At 55.5% G+C, this 26141-nt stretch overlaps 1 protein-coding gene across 1 annotated transcript in view; it reads right to left on the reverse strand.

Annotated features, from left to right (window-relative positions):
* The window catches only part of AMOTL1 (angiomotin like 1), a 46013-nt gene that overhangs the window by 4172 nt on the left and 15700 nt on the right, over positions 1–26141 (reverse strand). The window contains exons 8-12 of the mRNA XM_021713255.1: positions 14391–14536; positions 13627–13776; positions 7218–7408; positions 2257–2382; positions 376–602 (exon numbers count right to left, since the gene is read on the reverse strand). Of these exons, the coding sequence (XP_021568930.1) occupies positions 376–602; positions 2257–2382; positions 7218–7408; positions 13627–13776; positions 14391–14536 (840 nt within the window). The remainder of the gene's footprint in view (positions 1–375; positions 603–2256; positions 2383–7217; positions 7409–13626; positions 13777–14390; positions 14537–26141) is intronic.

A 26141-nucleotide genomic window follows, 5' to 3' on the forward strand; every position in this document is an offset into this window, starting at 1 on the left:
AGGCAGAAGCTGTCCCCCCCCTGCAAACACGGAACCGAGGTAAGCCAAGCAAGTGGCCTGAGAACAGCCAAGTGCGCAGCCTGGCGTGTCCAGGCTCTTCCATCAGGACGTTTGATCGTGAGGTCACCTAAACTTTCCACAGCCACGGATGGTAATCACAACACGAGTTGACCTTGGCTAGCTGCCACGCCAGGGAGCAGCCCTTAGAACACACACAGGGCTTTTCCCTGTCCCAGCTGACTGCCACGACCGACTGCCCTCTGCTCTCTGTGGGCAAGGAAGCCGAGAGCAGGGCGATCCAGTGGCGTTTCCACATCTCCTGACGGCAGCAGGGCTCCCATGTGGCCTTGCTCCTCGGGGACGGGGCAGGCTCACCTATGCTCCCCTTCCAGGTCCTCTCCTCCTTCTTTTCTTCGGCCAGCTGGCTGCTGGTGAGAGAGGTCTGGCGGTAGTGGGTCCCGGTGGCCGCGGCGATGGACGGGACCGAGCGGGCGGGCCGCAGGCTGGCGGCGTCGGCCTTCCCGGCATCTTTGCGGGACCGCTGCTGGAGGACCTTAATCATGGCGTCCTTCTCGATGATTTTGGCATGGAGATTTTTGATGCTGTAAAACATAAAGCAGGGCAGACAGACAAACATATGGACGTCGCAGCAACTTGGACAGATTCAGAGTCTCTCATACTCAGTGCTCTAGCACAGAAACAAAGAACAGAGGACCACATGTTCTCACTCATAAGCGGCCCCCGAACATTTACCATCACACTATAAGTCAGGGATTGGCAGGAGTGGGATACTGCCTGGTGGGGGTGGGGACACAACATCAAGAAGAAGGGTACCCGATCTCAAACCAGGCAGAGTGGGGAACAAAGGGAGGCCCAAGCTCTACCTGTGTGATGACCACTTGAATACCTAATCCTGAACTGTACCCTACATCTTTAAAATAAAATATAAAGAGGAAAGAAAAAAAGACCACTGTAAAACAAAACAAAACAGCCTCAGTAAAAAGCCACTGGGTCAGAAAGACGGGAAACACATCTCCCAGGCTGTCCCCAGGGGCTTCCACTGTGGTTCAGGGACAAGGAGTCCAGCACGTGTGGTCTCCAGATTGCTTAAGATAGCATCTCTTGTGGTGGATCCCTAGGGTGCACCTGCCTGGCACCTCGGAAGGTGCTGGGATTTCGGGGAGCGGGGAGGAGTAGTTAGAAGTCCTATGGCTCTCCTCCAGGACTTCTGTGACCAGGGCGGGCTCAGGGACCACACTTAGAGGGTCTGGGACCAGGGGAGGGAGTGTCTTGGGAATGACAAAACTCTGAAGCCTCCAGCAGGGTGAGCTTTCAACTCAAGTTAATTCTCTATGTTGTAAGAAAAAAGCCAAAAGGACAGCCAGGTCCTCTGGAAGGCGATTACTCTATTTGTGAACACCCAAGTTTTTCTTGGGACTCTGGTAGTAACTCACTGAGCCTATTGGGGCTCGATGTCTCAGTCCCATTTTCACATCTGGGGTAGTCAAGGGGGACTTATGCTAAAAAACACCTGGGTCGGGCGTGGTGGCTCAAGCCTGTCAATCCAGCACTTTGGGAGGTCGAGGTGAGGGGGACTGCCTGAGCCCACCGGTTTGAGAACAGCCTGGGCAACTTGGTGAGACCTCATCTCTACAATAAATCAAAAAATTAGCTGGGCGTGGTAGCATGCACCTGTAGTTCCAGCTCCTTGGAGGTGGAAGGATCGCCGGAGCCCAGAAGGTCCACACTGGGGTGGCCATTAGTGGGCCACTGCAGTCCAGCCTGGGCAAGGGAGTGAACTCCAATGCAAAAACCAAAACAAAACGAAAAACACCTGCCAGAAATCTTGGGCAGCCCATCAGAGAGTGCATTCACCAAGTAAGCTCCTTATTTTGGGCTGGAATATATAAATTCTGGCTCAAAACTTTGACCCTTCACAATAGGATCTGTTTTTCCTTTCCAGCATGTAACACTTGGAAGGTTGTATAGACAGACACCCGGAATGACATGGGATCCAAATTCTTCTGCCACGGACTCAGTCTCTATCCTAACGCCTGCAGCTGACATGCAGTTTCCCCCCGGGGCTCCGGACCAGCCCCCTCACGCTCGCTGGGCTGGGATCTTTCCCTTCCCCCAGGGCAGGGCGTTGGCGGGTGGGGAGAGTTTCTGCAGCCGTGCAGAACAGGACAGAGCGAGCCTGTGCGGGTGGAGGGCCCGCGTGGCGGGGTCTGAGGTGCGAGGTCGGGCGTCCCTTACGTGCACTCCATGTCCTGACACCGCCTGCTGGCCTGCACCACCTCCTCCTCCTCCTGCCAGACGTGGGCCTCCAGGGAGCTCTCGCCATAGCTGCCGTTCCGCGAGTGGCTGGCGGCCACGGTGTCCCTGGCAACACAGCACATGCGCGCATCGCAGGGAGCCTTCCTGCTTGTCTCCACACGCTGCAGAGACCGCTCTCACCTCCCCGCCCAAGCCGCCCCTCCCACTCCCAGCTTACCCCCAACCTCCGCCGGTGCCAGGGCCCGGGAGAGGCGGCCCTTCGGGCGTGCCAAGAATCCTCTCCACAGACCCTGCACCCGCCTTTGCTCCCCAGTCCTGGCCAGTGCTCTGCCTACCCTGGACAGAATCAAGACCGTAGCTAAGGGAAACAGTGCAACTCCCAAGTCAAATCCCCGACGTGTCCCTGAACGTCGCTGGGTGTTAAGCTCGTGGCAGGTTGGGCACCTGTGGTCTCCTCTGCTGACTGGAGGATCCTCTCACTGTTCCTGGATGTCCAGCCCGCTCCTGGCGGACCCACACAGCACTTCCAGGCAGGCACTCTTTCGCCTGTGTCCTGGCTCGCTTCTCTAATCAGCGTGACAGGTTTGCTTCTGTTGTCACACATGCAGCGCCTGTTCAGCCCCTCACAGTACACCGGACCCAGAGCCCGGTGCCCTCGGACAGCGGGACCTCGGCGGAGGCCTTCCTTCATGCTTGCGTTCTGTCTCGCTTCCGTCTCAGGGGCCCTGCCTAGGATCCAGGTCAGGCCAGCGTGACGGACACGCCTGGTCCCGGGGCGGAAGATGAGGACAGATGTTCTGTCCTTGACAAGTTCAGGGGAGGCAGAGTGAGGGGAGGGCAGACGTGGGGAGATTAAAAGCCAGGCTGGCTGCACACCCTGACAACCAAAACCAACCGGCCAAGGGTGACCATTCCTGTCATTGTTTTTGCAATTTAATTTCTCCAAACTAACAATGGTCAGTTAAAAATAAGATGCCTGAGCCAGGCTCGGTGGCTCAGCCTGTAATCCCGCGCTTTGGGAGGCTGATGTGAGTGGATGGCCTGAGCCCGTGGGTTCGAGACCCGCCTGTGTAACTTGGTGAGACCTCCTCTCTACAATAAGTCAAAAAATCAGCCGGGCGTGGTAGCACGTGCCTGTCATTCCGGCTACTCGGAAGGCTGAGGCGGAAGGATCGCCAGAGCCCAGCAGGTCACTGCACTCCAGTCTGGGCGACAGAGTGAGACTCTGACTCAAAAAAAAAAAAAAAGGATAACTGCATCACCTAAGTGAAAGTAGTATCTCTCTCTCTCTCTCTTTTTGTAGGGATGAGGTCTCACTATGTTTCCAGGCTGGTCTGAACTCCCAGGTTCAAGCAATCCTCCTGCCGCAGCCTCAACAATTCAGGTGCTGGGATTGCAGGCATGAGCCACCACACCTGGCCAATACTAGAAAATCTCAAGATGAAAGACACAGTGTTGTGTCTGATTCCACGAGCACTAAATTAATAGAACACGATCTAGCCAAATATCTCATACCTCTCTAACTTCACATTCCAATGCTACAATCGTTGAAAACTTAAAGCACTTTTCTTGAACACCCAACAACAGCAGAGTTGAGGACCTCTGTTCACCCCTTTCCACAACAGCTACCAATAACGAGCATGGATTTCATGCAGGGCCTGGGCAGAGTACAGGACACAGCCTCTCTTGAGTTCTCACAACTTGTCAGAAGGTCTCACGAGCGCTGCTTACAGACGAGCAATCCAGGGACAGGGGACCTTTCGGGAAACACCCAGTTAGTGAGTCATGTGGGTGGACTCAAACCGGGCTGTGACTCCAAAACCCATGCCCTCGACTGCCACGCTGCACTCCTGGAAGCCTCATCTGTCTTCGTGAAGAAGGACTCGGCGCAGATGCAGCGATAAATGAGCAAGGGGGCACATGTGAGAATGTGGACCCAAATTGCACACCGTGGCTGAAAACACACCATGAAGCCGAGGCTGCAGAAGGCAAAGAAAATCTCCACGCATCTTACAAAATTATAGATTCACCCTCTGGTGCAGGACAGTCATCAGCACGGGAATTAGTGGCTAGGAACATGCCCAGTCAGTTTACTTTTGGAGGATTCACCTGGAGCTGGAGACAAATTTAACAATCCATGTGTATACTGGCGAGGAAGGGCAGCAGACACAACTCGATGAAAACAACTTAGTAAATACACAGAACTCTGAAAAAAATCACACTGCTCTGAAGGCTGTACGTTTCACACGTAGCTGGAAAGCTCAACCTCAAGAACTTCCTACCCACGGCATGAAGACGCACAAAGATGGCGACACCGGTGGGCGAGCAAAGCTGCTCTCTGCGTTCACACCGTCGCTTGTCCGCAGGAAGCATCTGACTGGAGAGTCGCAATGCTCACGGCCAGAAGGCGCCGCCTTTACCAAGGGGCCTGCAGCCGTCAGCGTCTTGCCAACGAGAGCTCAGAATCTCAACCTTGTGAAAAGATGCTACATTTTCCTTTTTGCTCTTAGTAAATTGCTCGAGTTACAGAGGCTCTCCAAAAATGATGTTAGCCTGGGCTGCGCACCCAAGCCTCGGCACCACTGCCCGCCCGACCTCCCCAGTCAGCGGAGGGAGAGGCTGCCAGGAGACGGGCAGAGCTCCAGCTGTCCGGCAGAGACCGGAAGAAGCAAAGGACGGGGCAGGGAAGGCGGGAAGGCGCCGGGGACCCCCACCTCCACCCAGGACACCAAGTGGGCAGGAGGGGGAGTGGCAGGGCTGGGTAAGCCCTGCATGACTCCCGTCCGGGGTGAGGGCCATTTCCTCCTGCACGGGTGGACCTAGAGTTACACGAGCGGGGGATTGTGCCTGGGGTCTGACTGGCGCCACTCACGCCCCACCTCTGTCCCATGCCCACCGCGGGGTCTCTGCTTCAGAGCCGTTCATGCCCCGCTTCTGATGTCATGTTCCGGCCCCGTTTGGCCCCGTTGGGCCTGGGAACCCACACACATCTCATCGAATAGACAACAGGAGTGGAAACATAGCGATCTGTGAGGCCTGCGTCATCCCTCCGAGGTAACAGCTCACACTGCCTGGGGCTTCCGCCTCCTCAGCCAGAGGACCCTGTTCTTAACTCATCAAGGTCAGCGTTTCCATCTCACATGTGAAGCCAGTGACTCTCACAAGGGCTCGTCTGGGATCGCATGCAGGCGCGCTATGTTTCCTCTCCCTCCGCTGTGCACGCGCGCGCGCGCACACACACACACACACACAGCAGAGGCAGACACCTCAAAAGCAGGTATCCCGCCTCCCCAAGCAGCGTTCTTTCCGTTCCAGCCCCGGGGAGAAAGGAGACGCCCGGGCGTTCGTGGACAGCGGGGCACAAGGCCAGCCCTGGCAAGGGGGCCAAACCCCCCTGGGACTTCAGGGTGGCCCGTCCTCCGCCCCAGGAGAGACCAGTGACTCCATTGCTCGCTTGGAAAACCAGAAGCTGGGAACGGAGCCTCCAATTCTGGAAGACTCGGTCGGGCCCAAAGCCCTCCAGGTCTCACCCTCACTGTGCAGGGGCTGGACTGGGCTGCAGCTTCCTGCCCAATTCCACCCTGGGATCCGGGCTCCGGGCTCCGCCTAGCGCACCCTGCTCAAGTCTCACTCAGGGGGACGCTGTGGCTGTCTCTCCTCACAGCACTGATACGCACTGACGACCTGCCAAGCACGAAGAGCTGACTCCGAGTGGTCACCTGGGTCTGCAGGTCCTCCTGGCAGCCTGCGCGCGCATGCGGTGGCACTGCTTCTCCAGCTCCCGGAGCTAGCCTCTGGGCATACGGCTGGGGCCCTTCCCTACCCCAGAGTCCATGCGCGACTCATACAGCTGGCCCCTCCATCCCAGCAGACTTTCTCGCACTCATCAAAAATCACCCAGCCCAAGGCAACATGCAACTGTCTCCAGAACCTCTTGGCTCATGCCCTGTCAACCCAAATGGCACCACAAGAGCCTTTGTCATGCGGATTTCTGGAGCTCCTTTGAAATTTGAGACCGCGCTCCAAATACACTTGCCCTAAATGCTGGTGAATTCCCAACAGAAAGCAAGCCGTGTTGGGGGCAGCCAGGGGTTGGGCTGGCCCCCCCACGGCTGCCAAACGTGAGCAGCAATGAAGCACGTGGCTGAGGCCAGCAGCCCAGAGCAAGGGGAAACTGCCGTGCTCATTCAGACAGCACAGATCTCAACATATTTGGGTTGTTTTTGTGACTGACTGTACGTTTTCTGTGAATTTTTAAAGGAAGAACAAGGCCGCATGCCTTCAAAAAGAAGGCAAACAACAGGTGAAAACTGTCAGCAGCAGAAAACAATCTCAAGCTGAGCAAATTCGGGTTCTGAGTCAAGCAGATGTGGCAACATGTGGCCCGGCCCGGTCTCCCGGTGATTCAGAACCGACCCATCATCTCTCTAGGCCTCATTTCGTCCACCTGGACAAGGAGGAGAATATTACCTGTGCTCAGGGCTGCTAGGTGGATTATATGTTCTCGTCCAGCACATGACATGGACCTGGCATCCACAAGTCACAGATCATCCATTCACAACATCCTTCCTAACGATCACACAGTGTTCCACGGGGTGGATGTACGCTGACTGTTAGATGGCCCCAGGCTATTTTAAATGGGTTGACATTTCCAACAACACTGGGGCATCCTTGGACGCTGGTTTCAGGCACTTACATGAAAACTTCCTGAAGACAAACGCCTAGAACCAGGACTGGGGTGCCCCAGGGTCCGCATAAGTGGCCAAGCTCTCCCCGCTGCCTCAGCACGCCCAGCTTTCTCAGCATCCGACCCGCCACACCCTCGAGGGATCACACTCGGAGGCGGGATAACTGGGCCTCCTTCCCAGGGCCCCTGGGCCTCCCTGACGCCCGCCTGCGCCGACCCTCACTGCGCCTCCAGCCTGCGAGCTCCGCCTCACCTCTCGGCCGCAGCGGTGGCGGCGGCGTTCATGGCGAAGTGCCGGATGGCGCTCTCCTCCAGGTACTTCTGCTCCCACCGGGTCATGTCGGCCTCCAGGGCGAGGATGCGCTCCTCCTTCTCCCGCACCAGCTCCAGGAGGGCCGGGGCGCTGTGTTCCGGCACGCTGGCCGGCGGGCCGCTGCCGTGCTTCTGGAGGGACAGACACGGTTCTGGACGCTCCGGCCCTATCGGCCCCGTCCGCACGGCTGCCCACATGGAGCACACGCGCTCCCCGGTCCCGCGGCAACCCACACGCCGTGCCATGTCACGCACCAGCCACGTGACACACGGCACCACGTCCCATGCCACCTCAGGTCACACCCCGCGCCACATCGCACAGTGCCACGTCACACACCACACGCTGTGCCGTACTACGTGACATCATGCCACACGCTGTGCCACGTCACACACCACAGCACACACCACCTCACATGCCACGCCACACCTGGTGCCCGTCACACACCTCACCACAGCACACACCAGGTCAGGCCCCACGCCACGCCACTCCTCGCACCACAGCACAGGCTGCACCGTGGCACACACCAGGCCACACGTTTCACACGCCATGCCACATCACACGCCACCTGCCACGTCACACACTGTGCATGTCACACGCCGTGCCACTTCACCTCCAGATCCCTCCACTGCATTCTCACGGAGCTCCGCGCCACAGACACGTCACCCCGGCTGTGCCGAGGACAGACTACACTCTGGGAGGCGACCTTAACAGGGTGATGGCTCAGCTCATCGGCAGCGGGGCCAGGCGTCCAGGGCCCAGGACCCTGCCCAGTAGGGCCAGGCGCACTGGCTCCAGGGCGCAGGGATCCCGCACGGCACAGAGCAGCTGGCCTGGTGTCTGGCAGTTAATTTACACCAAAAGCGAGACCAGGGATGAAGTCTGGCCTCCCGAGTTCAGGGACATGATTCCAGGGGCTGCTGCCCCTGAGGCTGGAGACATGGAAAGGCAAAGGAAGCGGAGCAGCCCTGAGCCCCCGGCCCCCAGCTGCAGATTGGGGCGGGGCCTCGGAGGCCCAGGAGTGGAGACCCGGGAGTGAGTCCACTTGGAGTCCACAGGAGGGCAGGAGTGCCGGCTCCCTCCACCCGCGTCGGCAAGGGAAGGTGAGGGGCTCTTGTCTGGCCACCCACAGCGGAGGACACTCACACCCAAGACTCTCCTTCCTCATCTCAGGTCCACCATTTCCTCCACAGATCACAGGGCAGGACCCGGGGTTTTGAGGGGTTCTGACTTCAGCCCGGCCACGGAGCCAGGCTGTCTCGGGGTCTCGGGGGAGGGGCCGCCTCACGCCCGCGTGCCCACGTCCTGGGACACACACTCCCCGCATGCTTCCCCGTGACTAGGCACAGCACGAGGTCTGTGAACGCGCCACCCGGAACCACGCGCAGCCCAAGACAAGGAGAGGGCTGGGATGATCAGGAGCAGCCACTGGGCAGCTGAGCTGTGGAGGCCAACCCCACAAGAGAGAGGGGAGCAGACGGGCCCAGGGGCTCTCGCCAACCACGCATTTCCATTCCCTTCCTCAAAGCTGCAAAGATGAGCCATCCTCGGAGTGGTGGTCTGCTGGTGACCAAACGCAGTAACAGAGCGGAAGGCACACACCAGTCCTCGCCTGACCTGCCCCGGAGGCCACGGACCCCACTGGCCAGGCACCCAGACTCAGGCAGGAGAACAAACAAGCCAGTCCACCGAGATGAAAGGCCTCCCTATTTTAGCAACCTTCCAAGAAAAGGCTCCCACGGCCTCACTCAGCTGCCATCTATGCTTGTCAGTTTCTGTCTCATCCCTTCTGCTCCCATCTCTGCTGGCTTATTTTTGCTGAATCCTCTTGACCTATGATGAGGTCATGACAACTCTTCACAGCCCCTAATTCAGGTTGCTAGGAGTCATTTAAATAAATGCACAAACGTCAACGTTTAAGGGGAGGAGCCAGTCAGGTCCAAGGGGGAGGTGTGGTAGCCAGAAGTGCAAACGGAGGGCGAGGTGGGCCGGCTTCTGCCACTCAGTTAGCTCGCCAACAGGATTGACCAACGTGGCCCACGTGCCGGGGACGCGGCCTTGAACATACAGGTGAAACCCTCGTCCTCAGCGTGCTCCCACAGGAGGAGCACCCGATGAGCTATGCAGCCTTGCCCTGGCCCTTGAGGTCCCCAAGCCTTGTTTTCCTCTTAAAAGACGTCCCTCTTCTGTATCGCAGGACTCCTGTGGAGTCCGATGCAAAAATTACTTTGCGCTCTTTGAAAAAGATGAATGGTGCGTTCCTGAGACTGCGCATTCCCTCCCCCTTCCCTCTGGACTTCCACTTCCCTCCAGCGTCTGCGGATGCTGAAGCATGACTTCACCTTCCCTTGGGGAGGGGAGATCACCGCGACAACAGGAGTCGTTCTGAGAGCAACTGCGAGTGTCTCCTGCTGGTCCTGCTGGCCTGACCGATCCTGCTCCCTCCCCCAACCTTCCCCCAGCCACACCTCCGCCAGCCTTGTCTTCAGGCCACTGGAGAAGCTGGGGAAGGGTGGAGTTTGGGAGAGGGTGCCAGGAATGCCCTGAGCCTTCCAATGACTCTGAGGGTAATGATGGGAGTAAGAACAGCGACGAGGGCGGCTCTTTCCGAATCAGCTGCTGAGTGCCAGGCACTGCAGCCCGTACTCTGTGCAGATCTTACCTGTGGCTACAAGTATGAGATAAGCGTGATTCATCTGCCTCGTGTCACAGGCAAGAACATCAAGGCTTAGAAGGATGTCTTCTCAAAGCTACTCTTCAGGCAGGAGGAGGCAGCATTCAGCCCCGGTGGCTCTGAGCCTGGAGCCCACATTTGGAGTCAATGCACGACTCCATGCCACTCGGCTCACACCAGTGTACCCCCCTTCTGGAAGGACTCAGGGCACCACCCCAGAATAGCCAGAGCTCACTCGGGAGCTCTGTGTGGTTAGAGAGAGCAAGCAGAGAGGCTCGGCTGAGTCCTGGTGTCCATCGAAGGGCAGAGCTCTTGTGTGAGGCGTTGCTTCAGCAAGTGCTCTAAGACACCCTCCCCCAAATCTCTTTGGAGTCATGCCCCATGGGAAGCAGCGAGGCCATGGGGTTGGTCTCACGATTTTGATGAGGGTGGAGATGGCGGGCCTTGGCTCAGGGTGACCGCAGCATGCTTTCTAACGGGACAGATACATGACTCTCTGACACCGGGGCGAGGGAGCCGGTGGCGTGGACTGTGGGACTCTCTCCCGAGGCTGCCCACGTCTGTGCTGAGAACTGGCATGTGAGCTGCTCAAGGGTGGAGAAGGATGGGGAGGCGAGAGAGGCCTGGACTCCCCTCCCTGAGACACCGGGCTCCTCAGCTCACCCTGGATTCTCGCGTGGACTCCAGGCACTCCTGGTGAGGCTGGTAGAGCTGCCCCCGCCCTGTCCACTGGCTCCAGACACGAGTCTGGGCAAATTTCAGCCTTCACAGGATCTGCCACGTGGAACTAGAAAAACTCAACATATTTTGGGTGGATGGTTTGGGTAATAATAACACATTTACCTTTTCTGGTTATGAGATGATGCATTCTTACTGGTAAAACTAGAAAATAAAGTACTGAAAGAAAACGTGATACAGGTCGAGGACCCCAAGTCCCAAACTCCAAAATCCCAAATACTTCTGGTCCTAAGCGTTTAGCACAAGGATTACTCGACCTGTACTTATGTTGTTGTTGTTTTTTTCTTTTGAAAGTAGGATTTATTGAGAGGACAGAAAAGCTCCCACAGTGGGAGGGGGCCCAAGGGGGTTGCCCTGTCCTTATCTTCTTAATGAGTAGCCAAAAACAACAGAAAAATCCAGAGTGCATTTCCTATCACAGGAGACAGACCAATCTCTCTCTCTCTTTTTTTTTTTTTGAGTTGGAGTCTCACTTTGTCACCCAGACTGGAGTACAGTGGCTGCTCCCGGCCACTGCAGCCTCAACCCACTGGGCTCCAGCGATCCTTCTGTCTCAGCCTTCCAAGTAGCCAGAACTACAGGCATGCACTACCAAGCCTGGCTAATTTTTTTAATTTATTGTAGAGATGAGATCTCGCCAAGTTTCCCAGGTGGGTCTCGAACTCGTGAGTTCAGGCAATCCACTCACCTCGGCCTCCCAAAGCACTGGGATTCCAGGCTGAGCCACCGAGCCTGGCCCAATCTCATTTTTAAAAAAGCTTCTCTTAAAGAGACGCTCCTGCTGCTTTAGGAGCGAGGCAGGAGGAAGGATCCCTTGCGCCCAGGAGTTCGAGGCTGCAGCCAGCTGTGGTCATGCCACTGCACTCCAGTCTGGACAACAGAGTGAGACTCTGTCTCTTAAAACAAAACAAAAGCAAACTAGGACCAGGCACGGTGGCCCATGCCTATAATTCCACTTTGGAAGGCCGAGGTGGGAGGACTGCTTGAGCCCATGAGTTAGACACCAGCCTAGGCAACATAGCCAGACCTTGTCTCTACAAAACACTGAAAGTTTAACTGAGCCTGGTGGCGCACACCTGTATTTCCAGCGTTTGGTAGGCTGGAGTGAAAGGATTACCTAAGCCTAGGAGGTCGAGGATGCAGAAAGCCATGATCGTGTCATTGCACTTCAGTATGGGTGACAGAGACCCCGACTAAGAAAGAAATGAAAATAAACATAAAAAGAAAGGTGCTGGGCATCGCAGCTCTGTGCACCCCCCGAGCTGGTCTCCCTTCCTCAGTCTCACGCCAGCCATGCCCAGAGGGGCTCAGCTCCCAGGGAGAGGCCCAAATGCAAGCAGAGCCAGTGTCCTGAAGAGCCTCAGCTCTGGAATGCCTTCCTCCAGGGCTGCTCGGGTCTGTCTGCAGCCCACAGGCACGGCAGGAAGGCTGTTTTCGTTGGCCTGTGGGGACAGTGCCTGGGTGCGAGGCTTCCTGCACTGAACGGTTTCTGTGGCAGTCACAGTATTTTTCAAAGAATTCCAACTGCATGCTTCTTCTTGCTGCACGGGGACGATGGAGAAGAGCCTGGTTTTCAGCCCTCAAAACAGAAGAGCCGAGGAGACGTCCTCTGACTGCAGGGTGGAGATGGCATGTGGACTGAAAAGCACTTCCCTGCTCTAAGAACGGAGATATGCCCGTGGGGTCACCAGACACGCCCATGTCCACCGAGGGCCAGCACGGTGCCCAGAAGCAGAGAAGCCCTGCCCTCGAGTGGGAGAGGCCAGCTCTCAACAGCTGAGTCACAGAGAACAGCTGAAGGTGGGCTCCAGGGCAGGGTGGGTGTGAGGTGCAGGTTGTAAGCACCAGAAACCCAGACACAAGCCATCAGCTGCGTCGAGAAGTCGGTGAGGCTGGGCTGGGCTTCCTGGGTTCTGGGAAGTCTCATTAACGCCTCCTCTTCCAGCCAAGGGCACGCGCCCAGCAGAGCTGCCCAGGCCTGCCCCGCCTGAGGGCTGACAGCTGAGTGGCATGCCCTTGAGTGTTTTCAAGTGCTCTGACCACAACCACTATGCCCTGCCCAGGAGATAACTCCATGGAGCCCTGCGATCCTCTCCCGGGGATCCCGACTCAGAGTACACCCCTCGCCTGCTAATGATGGACATGCTCAGGTGGAGCCAGAGTCCAAACACACTCCCTCCTGCTTGCCGTGGCCACACAGACCCGGGCTGGGTTTTCCTCCACGCCGACTCAGAGCCGAGTCATGGGTCAGCTGCCACCAGCAGGGAAGCAGTGGTGAAAGCCACGGGTGCCGGGCCCACGCGATCGTGAGGAATGGCCCTGACCCCACCCCCTCCTCTCCTTCCCCTCTGTACACTCCTCCCCACATCCCACTGGGCCAGCCCTGCTGGCTCTTCCCTTTGGCTCCTCCGTGGGCTCCCGTGTCACCATACCCTGGACTACACCGGCGGTCTTTGGGCTGGCCTCCCTGGCCTCGACGGCCCCTGGGACAGTCTCTGATCCACCAGAGGGCTTTTCCTGGCCCCTTACTCCACACTCCTCTCGGCTCAGAAACCCCCCGGCTGTGGGCGCTCAGCTGACGGCAGGAGATCCTGTTGCCAATTCAGCCAGGTGCCCACACACGCTGGGTCTGGTCCCGCCTGCCGTCTCACGCCCAGCCCTCCGCACTCGCGCTCCCGTGCCTCCGAGGTTCTCACCCCAGAGCTCGACAGGCTCATCCCTCAAAGGCCAGCGCGACGTCCTCTGTGGGGACCCCAAGAGCCGCATCCCCCGCCCCAGCCAGGCTGGCAGCCACGCTCTGGGAGGACACCTGTCATCACTCCAGTGGGCACTGGGGGTTTCTGAGGGCGGGGCGCCACCTCCCTCTGTGTCCTCCATGCAGAGGGCTGTGCTCACCCACCGGGTTCCCTGCGTGGAGTGAGGCCACACCCCGGCCCTCACCTGCTGGGCTCTCAGGGCGTCCAGCTCTCGCTCCAGCCAGGCCCGCAGCCTCCGCTCCATCTGCTCCCGCTTCTCACACGCCGACTGCAGCTGGGTCAGGGCCTGCTGGAGCTTCTCCACCTTCTCGACGTGCGCCTGCTTCTCTCGTAGCTGCGCGGAGACGGGGAAGAAAGGGCGCGGAGGTCAGACCAGCGATGCTGGGGGGAGGTGGTCCGATCACCGGGGAGCCCGTCCAAGCCGCAGGCTTGTGTGCCCCGGCCTCCTCACTCCCCGTCCTCAGGTGTGCCGGGATGGAGTCCCCGAGAGCCACCAGTGACATCTCGGGGGGGGCAGGACATCCGGAACCGAAGCCCCTGCCAGGCACTTGCAGTCTGTTGTCTGCACGGAAGACGGTGCCTTTTGCTTAGCAACTGAGACCCAAGCCCCAGCAGTGGAGCTTCTGTTTGAATGGCAGTCTCTCTTCCCCGCAGGCCCCAGGGCTTCCAGCCTTCCATCACGTGCAGCTCTGCACACTCGCCAACCCGCGGGCTGCGGGCTGGGCATCAGACGGAGTGTCAGTCTTTGCCAACGGCACTGCCATGAGCCTTGCACACTTCTCCGGGCTCTGGGATGCAGCCGCTCTGTTTTTATTCCTGTTTATCTGGGAGGGCTCCCACATCCCTCCCCTGGCAGCCCCTGGGAGTTGGCCCTGGGTAGAGTGGCTGGGTTAGAAAAAGAAAGGCAGCCCCCTGGGCGCTGCCTCCCACCCGCCCGCCTGGCCTCACCTCCTCCTCCAGCTTGATGACCCTGGCCTGGGCGTTGCTCAGGGCCTGGTCCAGGATCTCAATGTGTCTCCGGTGGGCCTCACCCGCCGTGCGCACCGCCGCCAACTCCATCTCTAGCTTCTCCTTTTCCTTCAGGAATTCTTTGTCTGAGTGGAAGACAAGAACAAAGCCCCTCTGTCAGAACGTGCTCCCTGCGGGCTCTGTGCCGGGCCACATCTGGCAAGGATTAGACGCAAGCGGCGTGCAAGAGGGGCGGACGGCATGGCCGCTTTGCTCCTCTTGGCAGGGTGGGGTGTGAGGGAAGGACTTTCCCGAAACCCACTGGCACCTGTAGACACACCCCCGGTGCCGTCCCCGAGGTGAGCGGCGACACAGAGCGGGGACCTCAGCGCCTCCGCGGCGCACTCCTCCCCAACACTGGCTTGGGCGCTGCAAATTCATCCTGTACCGACCATTTCACTTCAGCTCGCAGTGCCCCTGTCCTCCGTCTCCCGTGCCTGTGATGGACGGGCAGGCGACGTTCTTCATAACTTTAATGTTCTCCCTCGTGGCAGAGTAAACCGAGTCCAGGGAGACCAGCCAGCAGAGGGCAGCTTCCAGCCTAGGCCTCGGGGGTCTCACCGTCCCACGCTCCCCTCCCCACTGTCCCGTGCAGCCACTCCTCCCGTCTCTGCTGCTTTAGCTTGAGCGGGCAGGGTCAACAGTGTCGTGGCGGGAGGAGGCGGGCCGTCAGGGGGAGCAAGGAGGCGGGCTATTAGGGTAGGGAGCCCTCCCGGCAGGGTAGCTGTGCTCCCCAACTCCGAGGAGACACGGGGACCCAGCAGAGGGACCCGCAGGAGTCCCATGGGCAAGACCACCTCATGGGAAGGCCCTTCCGTTGATTCTGAGCTGAGGCCCTTGGGACAGATCTCGAGAAAGACACGTCTCATGCCGAACTGTTGGCTGAGCTCCAGCGCGTGCACTGCGGGTTCCTAACAGGCACGTTGACACAAGGGAATTCTCGCCCAGAATGGTCTGTTTACCCAGTGGATACGAATCGCCCTGAGCTGCGTGGAGCGGGGAGTTTAGCGGACAGCTCCGGGCCTGTTTACACAGAAGGATGCCTGCTCACACACTGCCTACTCCCAGACCACAGCAGGGCACGGGTCTGCAGCCAGGCCACCAGGTCGATGCGGGACCTTCGCGAGACATTCAGCTTGCACGTGTGAGGTCCCTCCCTGAGACGCCCTCTCCTCGGACGAAGCCAGCGAGATCTAGTTTGTGAGACTCTCATTGAAGATTAAAACGCCCACCACAAGCCTCGGCACGGGACAGACTCTCAATAAGTGACAATGAGAGCTGACACACTCCTGGAAACTTGCCCCCTGCCACGAGCGTACAACCGGGCCTCATCTGACCTTCACCTCGGCTCCATTTGGCGAGTGTGAGCACAAGCAATGCACGCCACGACGCGTGTGCCCAGTGGACAGCCGTCCCACGGGTGCCCCCCACCCTGCCAAGGGGCCCCTGCTGGAGCAGGACGTGAACGGAACTGAGAGCTGGGCCCGGCCACGCAAGGGTGCCCTCTGTCGCACCTGCTCCTTGCCGTGCTGGGGAAGGTTCAACGCCGGCTGGGGCGGTTCTGGGACGGCCACCGGAGCACTAGGCTCACCTGCTGGCTGAACCACGGGACTGCGGACCCTGGTGACTCTAGGAAACACCGAGGGTGGAGCGTGTGCGTGGCGCCAGTCCGCGGGAGTGTCGGGCTCTGTGTGCTGTGCTGCAGCCTTAGCTCAGCACGTCCACTCACGGCCGGGGCTCACAAGGGCAGCCAGCCTGCAGCCCAGTCTTTCTTGAGCAGGAATTAACTTCGAGGGCCTTCCCCACGTGACGGGTCTTGGGTGAGCTTTTCCCTCGGCCCCGCGTGGGTGAGCGATGGAGAGAGGGAGGAGCCCAGCCCCTGCCAGCTTAGGGGAGGCGTGAAGCCGTGGACCTGCTTGGTAGGTAGCAGGTGTGTGTGCTCTGGCTGACCTGTGTCTCCCAGAGTTCCTGTGCTAGGGACAATCACTGTAACAGCTGAAGAGCCAGGGCCTTTGAGAGGGGTCGAGGCCATGCGGGCTCCGCCCTAAAGGGTGAGTTAATACTGTTTGTGTAGGAGTTCAGTGAGGTAGGGAAGGGCTCCTCACAGAAGAGCGCGTCTGCTGGGCTCCTTCTGGCCCCCGGGCCTGCTGCTACCTCCCGCCCTTCCACCAAGGGAGGACGCGGCATAAGGCCCTAGCCAGGGGCCAGTGCCAGGCTCTCAGCCTTCCAGAACCCTGGACCAGACGAGCTTCCAAAGCACACAAACGACCCAGTCTGTGGTGATCTGTTACAGCAGCAGAAAACAGACTAAGACAGTGTTCTTCTCCTCTCAGCTGGAGCCAAGGTTTGACCTTAAGAGACTGGATTTTGGGGTTTTGATCTCTCTGGGAGGCAGGGAGAGAGAAGGAGAGAGAATGTGTGTGTGTGAAGGCATAAAAACAGACCAGGCTTCCCGACACTTTGTAAGGAGGGCTCTTGTTGCCTCAGATGTGGGAAGAGGGAGTTAGGCCAACAAACTTCGAGGAGGAGGAGACACGGGCCGACATGTGTCCTCTGAAGTGACTGAGTTTAGGGCATAGTCTCTCGGACTTCTGAGGGAAGGGAGCTTAAAGGACATTACCGGGGAAGAGGCCACAGACAACAGGTAGGGAGGCCACGGACAACAGATAGGGAGGTCACGGGCAGTAGGTAAGGAGGCTGACAAGGCCACAGACAACAGGTAGGGAGGCCAACAAGGTCACAGTCAACGGGTGGGGAGACCATGGACAACAGGTAGGTAGGCCCACAGGGCCATGGGACAACAGGTAGGGAGGTCAACAAGGTCACAGACAGCAGGTAGGGAGGCCACGGACAACAGGTAGGAAGGCCATGGACCACAGGTAGGGAGGCCACAGACAACATAGAGGGAGGCCGTGAACAATAGGGAGGGAGGCCACCGATAATAGGTAAGGAGGCCGACAAGGCCACAGACAATGGGTAGGGAGACCATGGACAATAGGCAGGTAGGCCCACAAGGCCATGGGACAACAGGTAGGAAGGCTGAAGGGTGATGTGCCTGAAAGTGTGCCCAGCCCTCTGTGTATCTACCCAGTCAATGTTCCATTTCGAAGAGCTGCCTGCTGGGATCCTCCATCCACAGGGATAAGCTCTGCATGGTGGAGCCCTTCCTGCCCGTCCTACCCACCCCTTTGAAAGCCCTGAAGGCCACTTGGCCCACGCTGGCCAGAGTCTCACGCGGGAGTCTGCAAGTGAAGAGGATGACGCTGACAGACGGGCTTAGGCCGTGTGGCCAGAAGATTCCAGCATGAGGTTGGGAGAAACAGAGAGAGCTACACGGTCAGGAATGAAGAGCCAGCAGACACGTATGGGGCAAGGAGAGAGTAAGACGAGGGGGTTGGGGGCGGCCACAGACACAGACTCCCAAGCATAGGCCTCCCAGCCCTGGCCCGGCCCTTGGGCGGCCTGCACCTTCTCCTGCGGCCTCCGGCACACACACGAGCTTCACACGCAGGCCCGGCGTAGCCAGTCCGGGTGGAGTCTCCCTTCCAGAGGGAAAAGATCGCCAGGATATGTACGCTCTCTTCCTTCTTCACACGTCTCCGCTCTTTCTCCACCAAGACTCAGCTTTGGGGTTTGGGACGTCTTAGGACGATGCTGACCCACACGGATGGCCTCAGCTCTGGCAACCGCAACTCCTCCACAGTGCTGCTGGAATGAGCTCCTCACAGGAAAAGGTGCCCCGACAACTACCTGCCACACTTGTCCTCCCTAACGCTGGACCTTCTCAAGGACCCCTCGGCTCCAAGGTCCCGGCACCACGTCTACAACCCTAAATAGAGTTGGAGAGCATCCCTTTCCAAGGAGCAGCCACAGTATACAGAGCAGACGAAGAGCCGGATCCATGAGGAAGTCCTTGCCGGCACCAAAGGCGGCTTCTTTTTTCTGAGGCGGTGTGAGTGACGAGACGAGAGGAAGCTCTTCCGTTTACGTCACTGACTCCACAACGTTTCAGGTTCAGCCTGCCTCAAAGACACCCCACGTTCAGGGGCCTCTGCTTAACATCTGCCCACAGCCCCTCACCCGAGCTGGAGCGTCAAAGAGACACACCCGGAAGGAGACCCCAGAAATACAATCCAAAATGAGCACTGTTTCCATTGCACACGTGCAAGCTATTCATGAGGCTTATTTGGTGCGAAGCAACACGAAAGACATCTCCTTTTAAAAGCCACACATTAATTCATGAACGGAAAAGTAATTGAACACAACGCTGGCCTTAGGCGCCGCCAGCTTGATTTTATGCTGTCTTTTAAAAATATGCTGCTGATGTTTCTTGGGTAAGGAGCCGGTTATCTCGGAAAGGGTCCTCAGCTTTACGTGGCCCCCGTCCTCAGCGCACATGGCCACAGTTGTGCCAGCAGCTAGAGACGTGGGCTGTGAGGGGCGCTCGAGGGAGTCTGAGAAGCTTCAGGAACGCGCCAGCGAGGGCTTGCTCGACGTGGTGGAGAGAGCCACACGTTTTTAAATGAGTTCTGCAATCAGGGAAATCGAGAGCAGGAGTTTGAACCCAACTGTGGTGCAGACGCCAGGAGAGAGGGAAAAGAGAGGGTCAGAGCAGGGGTGGCAGGCCGAGCGGGAGGGGGCTTTGCAGAGGAACCGTCTCCTCTGGAAGCCCCTTCAGCCATCGTGCACGCTGCACATCGGGCTTCCGTGTGACAAGAGCTCTGAGTTTGAGAGCCACGGGTCCAGATGTTACCAGAGACGAAGGTTTGCAGACATGGCCACCATGAACACGTGGGGTGATGCCTTCTGGAGAGATGGAGCCAGATGGGAACAAGAGGAAAGCAGAACATTTTCTAGGGGTGCTCAGCAGTGAAATTCCTCCAGGAGGGGCTCGTTTTCCAGGCCCACCCAGGAGGCTACAGATTCTCTCCCCTCCCCCTCCCCTATGTTGGATGAGGAAGGGGTGGGCAGGCGGCTCTCTCAGTGTGACCCACCCGGCATTCCAGGTCCGAGGCCGCATTCCTGCCCCTCACTTCACAGGGGCTGAGCCTCCTTCCCCGGGGGGGGATTTTCAGGATGTGAGATCACGGAAGGGTTTTACATGGGAAGAGACATGGCAACACCAGGCGACAGCTTACAGAGAAGGAGGAGGCTGTCAGTGCACGACCGGATTCTAACGCCGTCTTTAAGACGACATTTAAAATGACCCCACGGCTTTCACACGCTTGTCCCCAGAAAGTAGCAAAGCCTGGCCACAAACCCTTCCGTGAGCCTAATGCAGGAAACCAGCACAGCTTGGTCTTAACATACCTACTCGATCCTGGTTACTTTAGACAACTCACTGCTCTCTGACCTCCAGCCCCACAGTGAGTCTGAAGCACCACAAGTGAAACAGCTCACTCAGCCACGACCTGGCGACATGCGTGATCCGACACTTGCAGCAGTTCTCTAAGCACCACTTTCTCCAATCAAGTCATTCTTCAGACTGCATTGACCGCAAGAAGTCGCACTCACATCATACAACGTTATCAGATTCACAGCTTGCAAACTTACTTGAACAGATACCATTCATCCCGCTCAGCTTCCAACCTTCTCCTTTATTTTGTTTTCCTTGAAATAGAAATGTGCTGCAATGTAAATGTCACCACTGACAGCATAACAACAAACCCAACACTGGACTATCATGCCACACGAGTGTAAGATGCACAGAGCACTCGGCGTGGACTATGACACATATTCACGAGTCAATTATACGTCTAATGCAAAGACTTAAACTTCCCGCAACGCCCCAGAACACAAGTGCTTTTCTGCCTTCTCTTAACGTAAAAAAATAAACAGCAGACGCTTCTTGTTCCAAATATGACAAGCTAATATGTGGCTCCCGTGCAGAAAACAGCCATAAAACCTGGACACAGTGCAAAGAGCAGTGACGTGCAAACACGAACGCATGAGCACAAGCGATAGGCCCTGGCGGGAGCAGCAGCAGCACTCACAAGGAAGAGGACCCTCCCGCCACGCAAGCACTGCATCCTGGGCGTGCTGGTCGCCACATTTCTGCAAACTCCGTACTTTAACATGCACGTCATATTGTGTGAGTACCACGTCCTCAAGTATGGGTACATAGCCAATATTGTTTGTATATTCCTGTATTTGTTTTAATTAAGGTGTTCGTTTGGGCATTATTACAGTACGTTCTACATAGAAAACTACGTGGGTACAAAGACCCCTTCGAATGGCAGAGATGCCTTCACGCCAAAGCCCACCCCAGAGAAGCACGTTTACACTGGGGAAACTGTCACAACTGTGGGAAGAAGTGACTTGTGCAGGATGGATCGGGAGACCAGGTGTTGCCTGCAATTCTGTCTTCTTCCTTCTTTTAACCCCTGCAGCCCTCCCAGGGTCCCTTTTGTAACTTGTTTTGAACGGATTCTTTTTTCCTCCTTTTCCAACCAAACCGGTCTTTGTAAGCAAAAAGAAAATTAGTAACAGATGCTAGCTTATTTTTAATGGTCTAACACCAACAAATTTTCTGGACTTCAAACAAACACTCTGTCCCCTCAAAGTTCCCTGATGCCATTAAGACACAGCTGTGGGTTCTCACTATAATTCGTGAACTAAAAATAGTTTCAAACACTAATTGTAAGAAACCACACCACAGAACTACTCGTTGAATTCTGCTTATTTTTAAATTTTATCATCCAGAGAATAAAAGTTTGACGTAACAGACATTTTGAGAAAACTTTTTTTTTTACTCTAAGCTCTATTCTGATCTCAACAAAATGAATTGGGGGTGGGGGGGCTGCGGTTATCTGAAGAGACTCTGCTGGATTATCAAACGAGGCCTTTTGCTAGAACTGGCTCTAGTTCCAAGTTGGATGTCCAAGCCAGGAGCACAGAGTGTTGATTCCAGTAGTGGGAGCTCACTTGAGAAGACCTGAATGCGTTTGTATTGTCACAGCCCTGGGCTATTTGCAAACAACTTAGACACACCCAGTACAGACTTTTGCTTGTTGATGACCCAGGATTCTTCTCAAGATAGAAATGTGAAACTTGCAGTCAAACTGAGAGCTGACAGAGTTGACCTTTCAGAAAAGGGCAAAAAAAAATAAGAAAAAGGAGGTCTCAATTCTAGTCTTGGTTTAGCCATGAGACAATTAATCACCCATGTTTTTGGAGGTGGGTCTCTCTCTGCTGCCCGGGCACCGTCACAGTGATCACGGCTCGCAGAAGCCTCGACCCCCAGGGCTCAGGCCATCCTTCCACCTCAGCCTCAGCATCTGAGCGGCTGGGACTACAGGCGCACGCCACTACATCTGGTTAATCTTTGGATCACTCTTGGCTTCAGTTTCTTCCTTGTAAAAGGTGGATGCTGCACTGAGGAGCTCTGAAGTTCCCGGGAGTCCCACACAGACGCCTCCACATTCCAGGTCTCTCCACCCTCCCTGGTCTACAGGGGGTGGCTCCCCCATGGCAGCTTAGTGTGGGTTTGAGCTCCAGAGTCAGAATGGCCTGGGTACAAAATCTTCCACTTACCAGTCGGTATGACTGTGGACAACTTAACTCCCTGTGCCTTAGTTTCCTCATCTGAAAAATACCTGAAGAATCAGATGTACCTGCAGAGGCCAGCATAGTGCCTGGCTCACAGTAAGTGCTCCGTCAGTGGTGGCATGTTACCTGTTAGGCGACCACATCAAGCATGGCCTGAACCAAGATCTGAAGGACAGAAACGAGAGAGCAAACTTGCAACCCCACCTGAGCATAAACTTTTAACCAGAGATCAGCAGGTCCTGGACACACCGTCACCTGTAGCTGCCACGGAGGGCTGCAGGGTTCTGGTTCAGAGGATACATGTGCTGCTGGAATCTAGACGTGTTAGACACAAGGTACTCGCCACACCTGCCATCCAAACCTGCAGACCTTGTCTCACAGTAGGACCTTACGGTGGAATCTCATGGCAAGGCTGGGAGAGGCACTGCTGAGACCTCACTGTCCAGACAGTCACCTCCCATGGCTAACCACAGGGCCAGTTCCACGCACCCCCGTCTCCACCACTCGCTACTTCTGAGTTCTCACAGGCAAGATTTCTGACTGTATTTCATATGTTTCCGTTTTCTCAGTTTTTCTAAAATGATAATAACCATGCTTACCTGGTATGGAATTAAGAAAGAAAATGACAACTACGTCCTGACTTATAAGTTAAGACACTTCTAGGCGATACTTCTAAAGTTCTTTATTTTGCATCCTTCTTCAGTATTTTCTTTTGCTGGGATTCCTCCTTCTTCCTCCTCTTCCGTGACTAGTGCCTGGAAATGGGATCAGCAAACCACGACATGCAGGCCAAATCCAGCCCACAGCCTGTTTTTATAAAGTAGGTTTTACTGGAACACAGCCACACCCATTTGCTTATGGATCATCTACGGAAGCTTTGGGGATGCAGGGACAGAGTTGAGTAGTTGTGGCCCTCGAAGCCTGAACTACTTATCACCTGGCCGTTGAGAAAGAGTTTACTGACCCATGGTCTAGAGTCTAGGATGCAGCCAGTTCAGGGTAGGTAGCCTGTAACTACTTGAACAAATGATAACAATCATTTCATCTGATGTCCAACAAATATTAAACGCCTCTCGGCGCCAGGCTCGAGACATACGATGAGCTGGGGCTACAGTGTGAGCTCAGCAGACACGGCCCCTGCCCTTATGATGTGCACAGTCTAGTGGGAGGAGAAAGACAACGATCAGGCCACCAGTTGCTTACATTTACGGCTGTGATGAGTGTTTACAAAGGAAAAAGTACACAGTGCTGGGAAAGTATATAAAGGGGAGACCTAATCCTATCCTAGGAAGCCTCCCCCACACAGCTGCCATTTCACGTCAGCTGGGCCTGAACATGATTTCCTGGGTCCGAACTGTTAGAGAAAGTGAGGGCTCCCTGACGCCCATGAAATACAAAGAGACTTTCACAGGTTCTTCAGTTTACGCTTACTTCATCCATCGATCCAGCTCTGCAGTACAAGAAAGGGGGACTGCCAAAAATGCTTTTACAAACCTATAACAGAAGAGTCAAATACATAAATAGCTTGCAACACCAGCAATGTGAAAACCATAACCCATGTTTCGTTGATAGAGACAGACAACTACACATGACCAAGAGATAATTCTTCTTCCAGCTCCACTCTCGAAGCCTGGCAAATCACAGCCTAACGTGAGCCTAAACTGTATAACACTAATCTCCACACTTGGCAAGATCTGACTGAGCATCAACAGACGCCCTGCAGTCTGCACGTGCTTCTGGGCATCATGTAGGTCTGAAGCTTCTCAGTGCTGCCTGTCAAGGTTGATCAAGTGGGCTCAAGCACTCACGTGCTCTGCTTTCCAGATTCAGCAAGGCTCTACTGACATTCTCTGGGAACACGGCCCGTTCCCCTGCCTGAAGGCTGGCCAGGCCTTCCAGAGAAGGTGAGTATGCAATCAGATGCCAGAAAGCAGGGAGAAGGGCTGTAGAACACGTGTATTTATAAACTTTCGTCTGCAATTCCCATCACAGGTCATCCCTTGGAGCTCCACTGGCTAAACTGGGAGATTTTTTCCTCTATTATTTTAAAGAAAATGGAAGTGCACGCAGGTGGAGCACTGAACTTCAGGTCACTGGGCATGTTAGTGAGACATGGGAATTAGAAGATGTGGATCCAAGACTATTTGCTGGATCCACATAGAATGGCACAGTCCTCCTAAATCCAGGCGTCAGCTGCAAGGAGAATTAGTTCATCTAAGACAACTTTCTTCATCACAATGACGTCGCCCTGGCAGGCTGTTGGACAACTCCTTCCCTTCTGCCCACGGAGCTGGTCTCCGGTGTCCAGCCTGACCTATGGACTGGTCAGTGAGAGCATCTTGCTGGCTGCTGCAAAAACCTTCATACGCCATGGGCAATCCTCTCCTGAGCATATCCACAGCAAAGGGAACGAGAAGCCAAGGCAACCCAAGATGGACTGAATCAGTGTCAGCTTCCTTGAGAAATACAATTGTTCTTCATGATGAAAGATTCGCCTTACCTGGATATTCTTCGACTTAAAAAAATAAAAGGAAAGAGGGAAGAAGGCAAGCAAAGCAAGCAATTCGGGTATTTAAAAATTCTGTTCTGATTAGCAATTTGTTTAATAATTCCACCCAATGCCTTGAAATAACAGAGGGTAACTGGGAGCATCTCTCAAGAGGACGGGAGGCATTGAGGGAAGAACATGCTGATGAGGAGAATTTCAAGCATAAAGTCGCTAGAACTTTCCATTCTTATTCATTCTCTCAATGGACATTGATTGAGGGTCAGATATGTGAAGAGCCGAGGGGCTTTGGTGGGGGTTGGGGATAAGACTGAAAGGAGCGGCCCCCGCGCCCCCACCTGGGGAGGACAGCACGCCAACAGACCATGACCACAATGAACACAGTGCTGGTGCCACAGGGCTCTCCACAAGGGGCTGCGCCAAGAGGAGCCACCAATGTCCGAGGCCCATAGGCAAGGAGATGGCGTGAGAACATCTGCGCTCCTTCCTAAGGACCCTGGAGAGACACCCACGGGGGAGGAGGTGACACGTGGGAGGAGGTGACATCCACCCTCCTTCCTAAGGACAGTGGAGAGATACCCCCAGCATTTGATGTAATGAAACTCAGGAGGATTCGGGACAATCTTTGCTAAAGGTGGGTCAACAGCATGAATGCCTGTGACACTGTCACTTCTCTGTCGCTCACACAAGCCCTCATCAGAGTACAAAAATCAAAAGGATTTTCTTTAGGAAATTATTGCAGCCTCTTTTATGTTCTATAGTAAACAGAAAACTGAAGTACTTAAAATAACACTCAGGGGTAAGTTGAGGACTATAAGACACACTGAAAACGGCCAATTAACTGCATTTAAAAAAATGTGGTCCCACACTTTTTTTTCCTGTCAGTTTTTAACTCACGAGAGTTTTTAAAAGGGAAATCAAATCCATGTAGTTCTGACTCATTTGCACTCATTACTTATCAGTATATTTTTCAAACAAATCAAGGGTCCAAGACGTGTTTTTTTGTGAGAGACGCACACTAGTTGACAGCTCTGAGTCACACAGACCTAAGTGTGACCAGTTGTGCTGAGCCTGGAGTGCCCGGGACACCCCAGAGTGCTATGAATCCTTTTGCCATGACTTGGTTTTCTCCTAGAATAAGCAGCAAGGCTCTCACACATCTACTTAAAAACCCCAATAAAAGGAAATTTCATCTCTACCAGTCTAGTTTCCTCACACCTACTATTATTTTTGGCATTCTGATCTAACACTGGGGGGGGGAATTCTTAGTTATCAGTTTTCAGAAGGAAATGGTTCACAAAAGTTTCGCTGACTGAGAAGACACAGCTAAGGATAAGAGACACTCCCAAGGGTCTGTGTTTAGTAGACAGCAACCTACCAGTAATGTGTGTATCACAAATGAATCGGTGGGAAAAATGGGAATCTCGGGTGAGTTAAAGGGCAAAGCAGCTCCGGTTCTCACAGGCAGACCAACAGGAGTCAGCTAAAAGCCCTGGCGCTAGGGGCAATTTGGCTTTGACATCACCATCCTATGAGCTATAAAAAGATGTGGAAAAGCAAATGAGCAAAACCAGAGAATACACAAACAAGCAAAACGCCGAATTCTTCCACAGAGAACCATGAGTTGATGGGGAGAA

The sequence above is a fragment of the Carlito syrichta genome, unplaced genomic scaffold (assembly GCF_000164805.1).
Source record: "Carlito syrichta isolate Samal-C Ts95f unplaced genomic scaffold, Tarsius_syrichta-2.0.1 Scaffold92597, whole genome shotgun sequence".
In the NCBI taxonomy this organism is placed as follows: domain Eukaryota; kingdom Metazoa; phylum Chordata; class Mammalia; order Primates; family Tarsiidae; genus Carlito; species Carlito syrichta.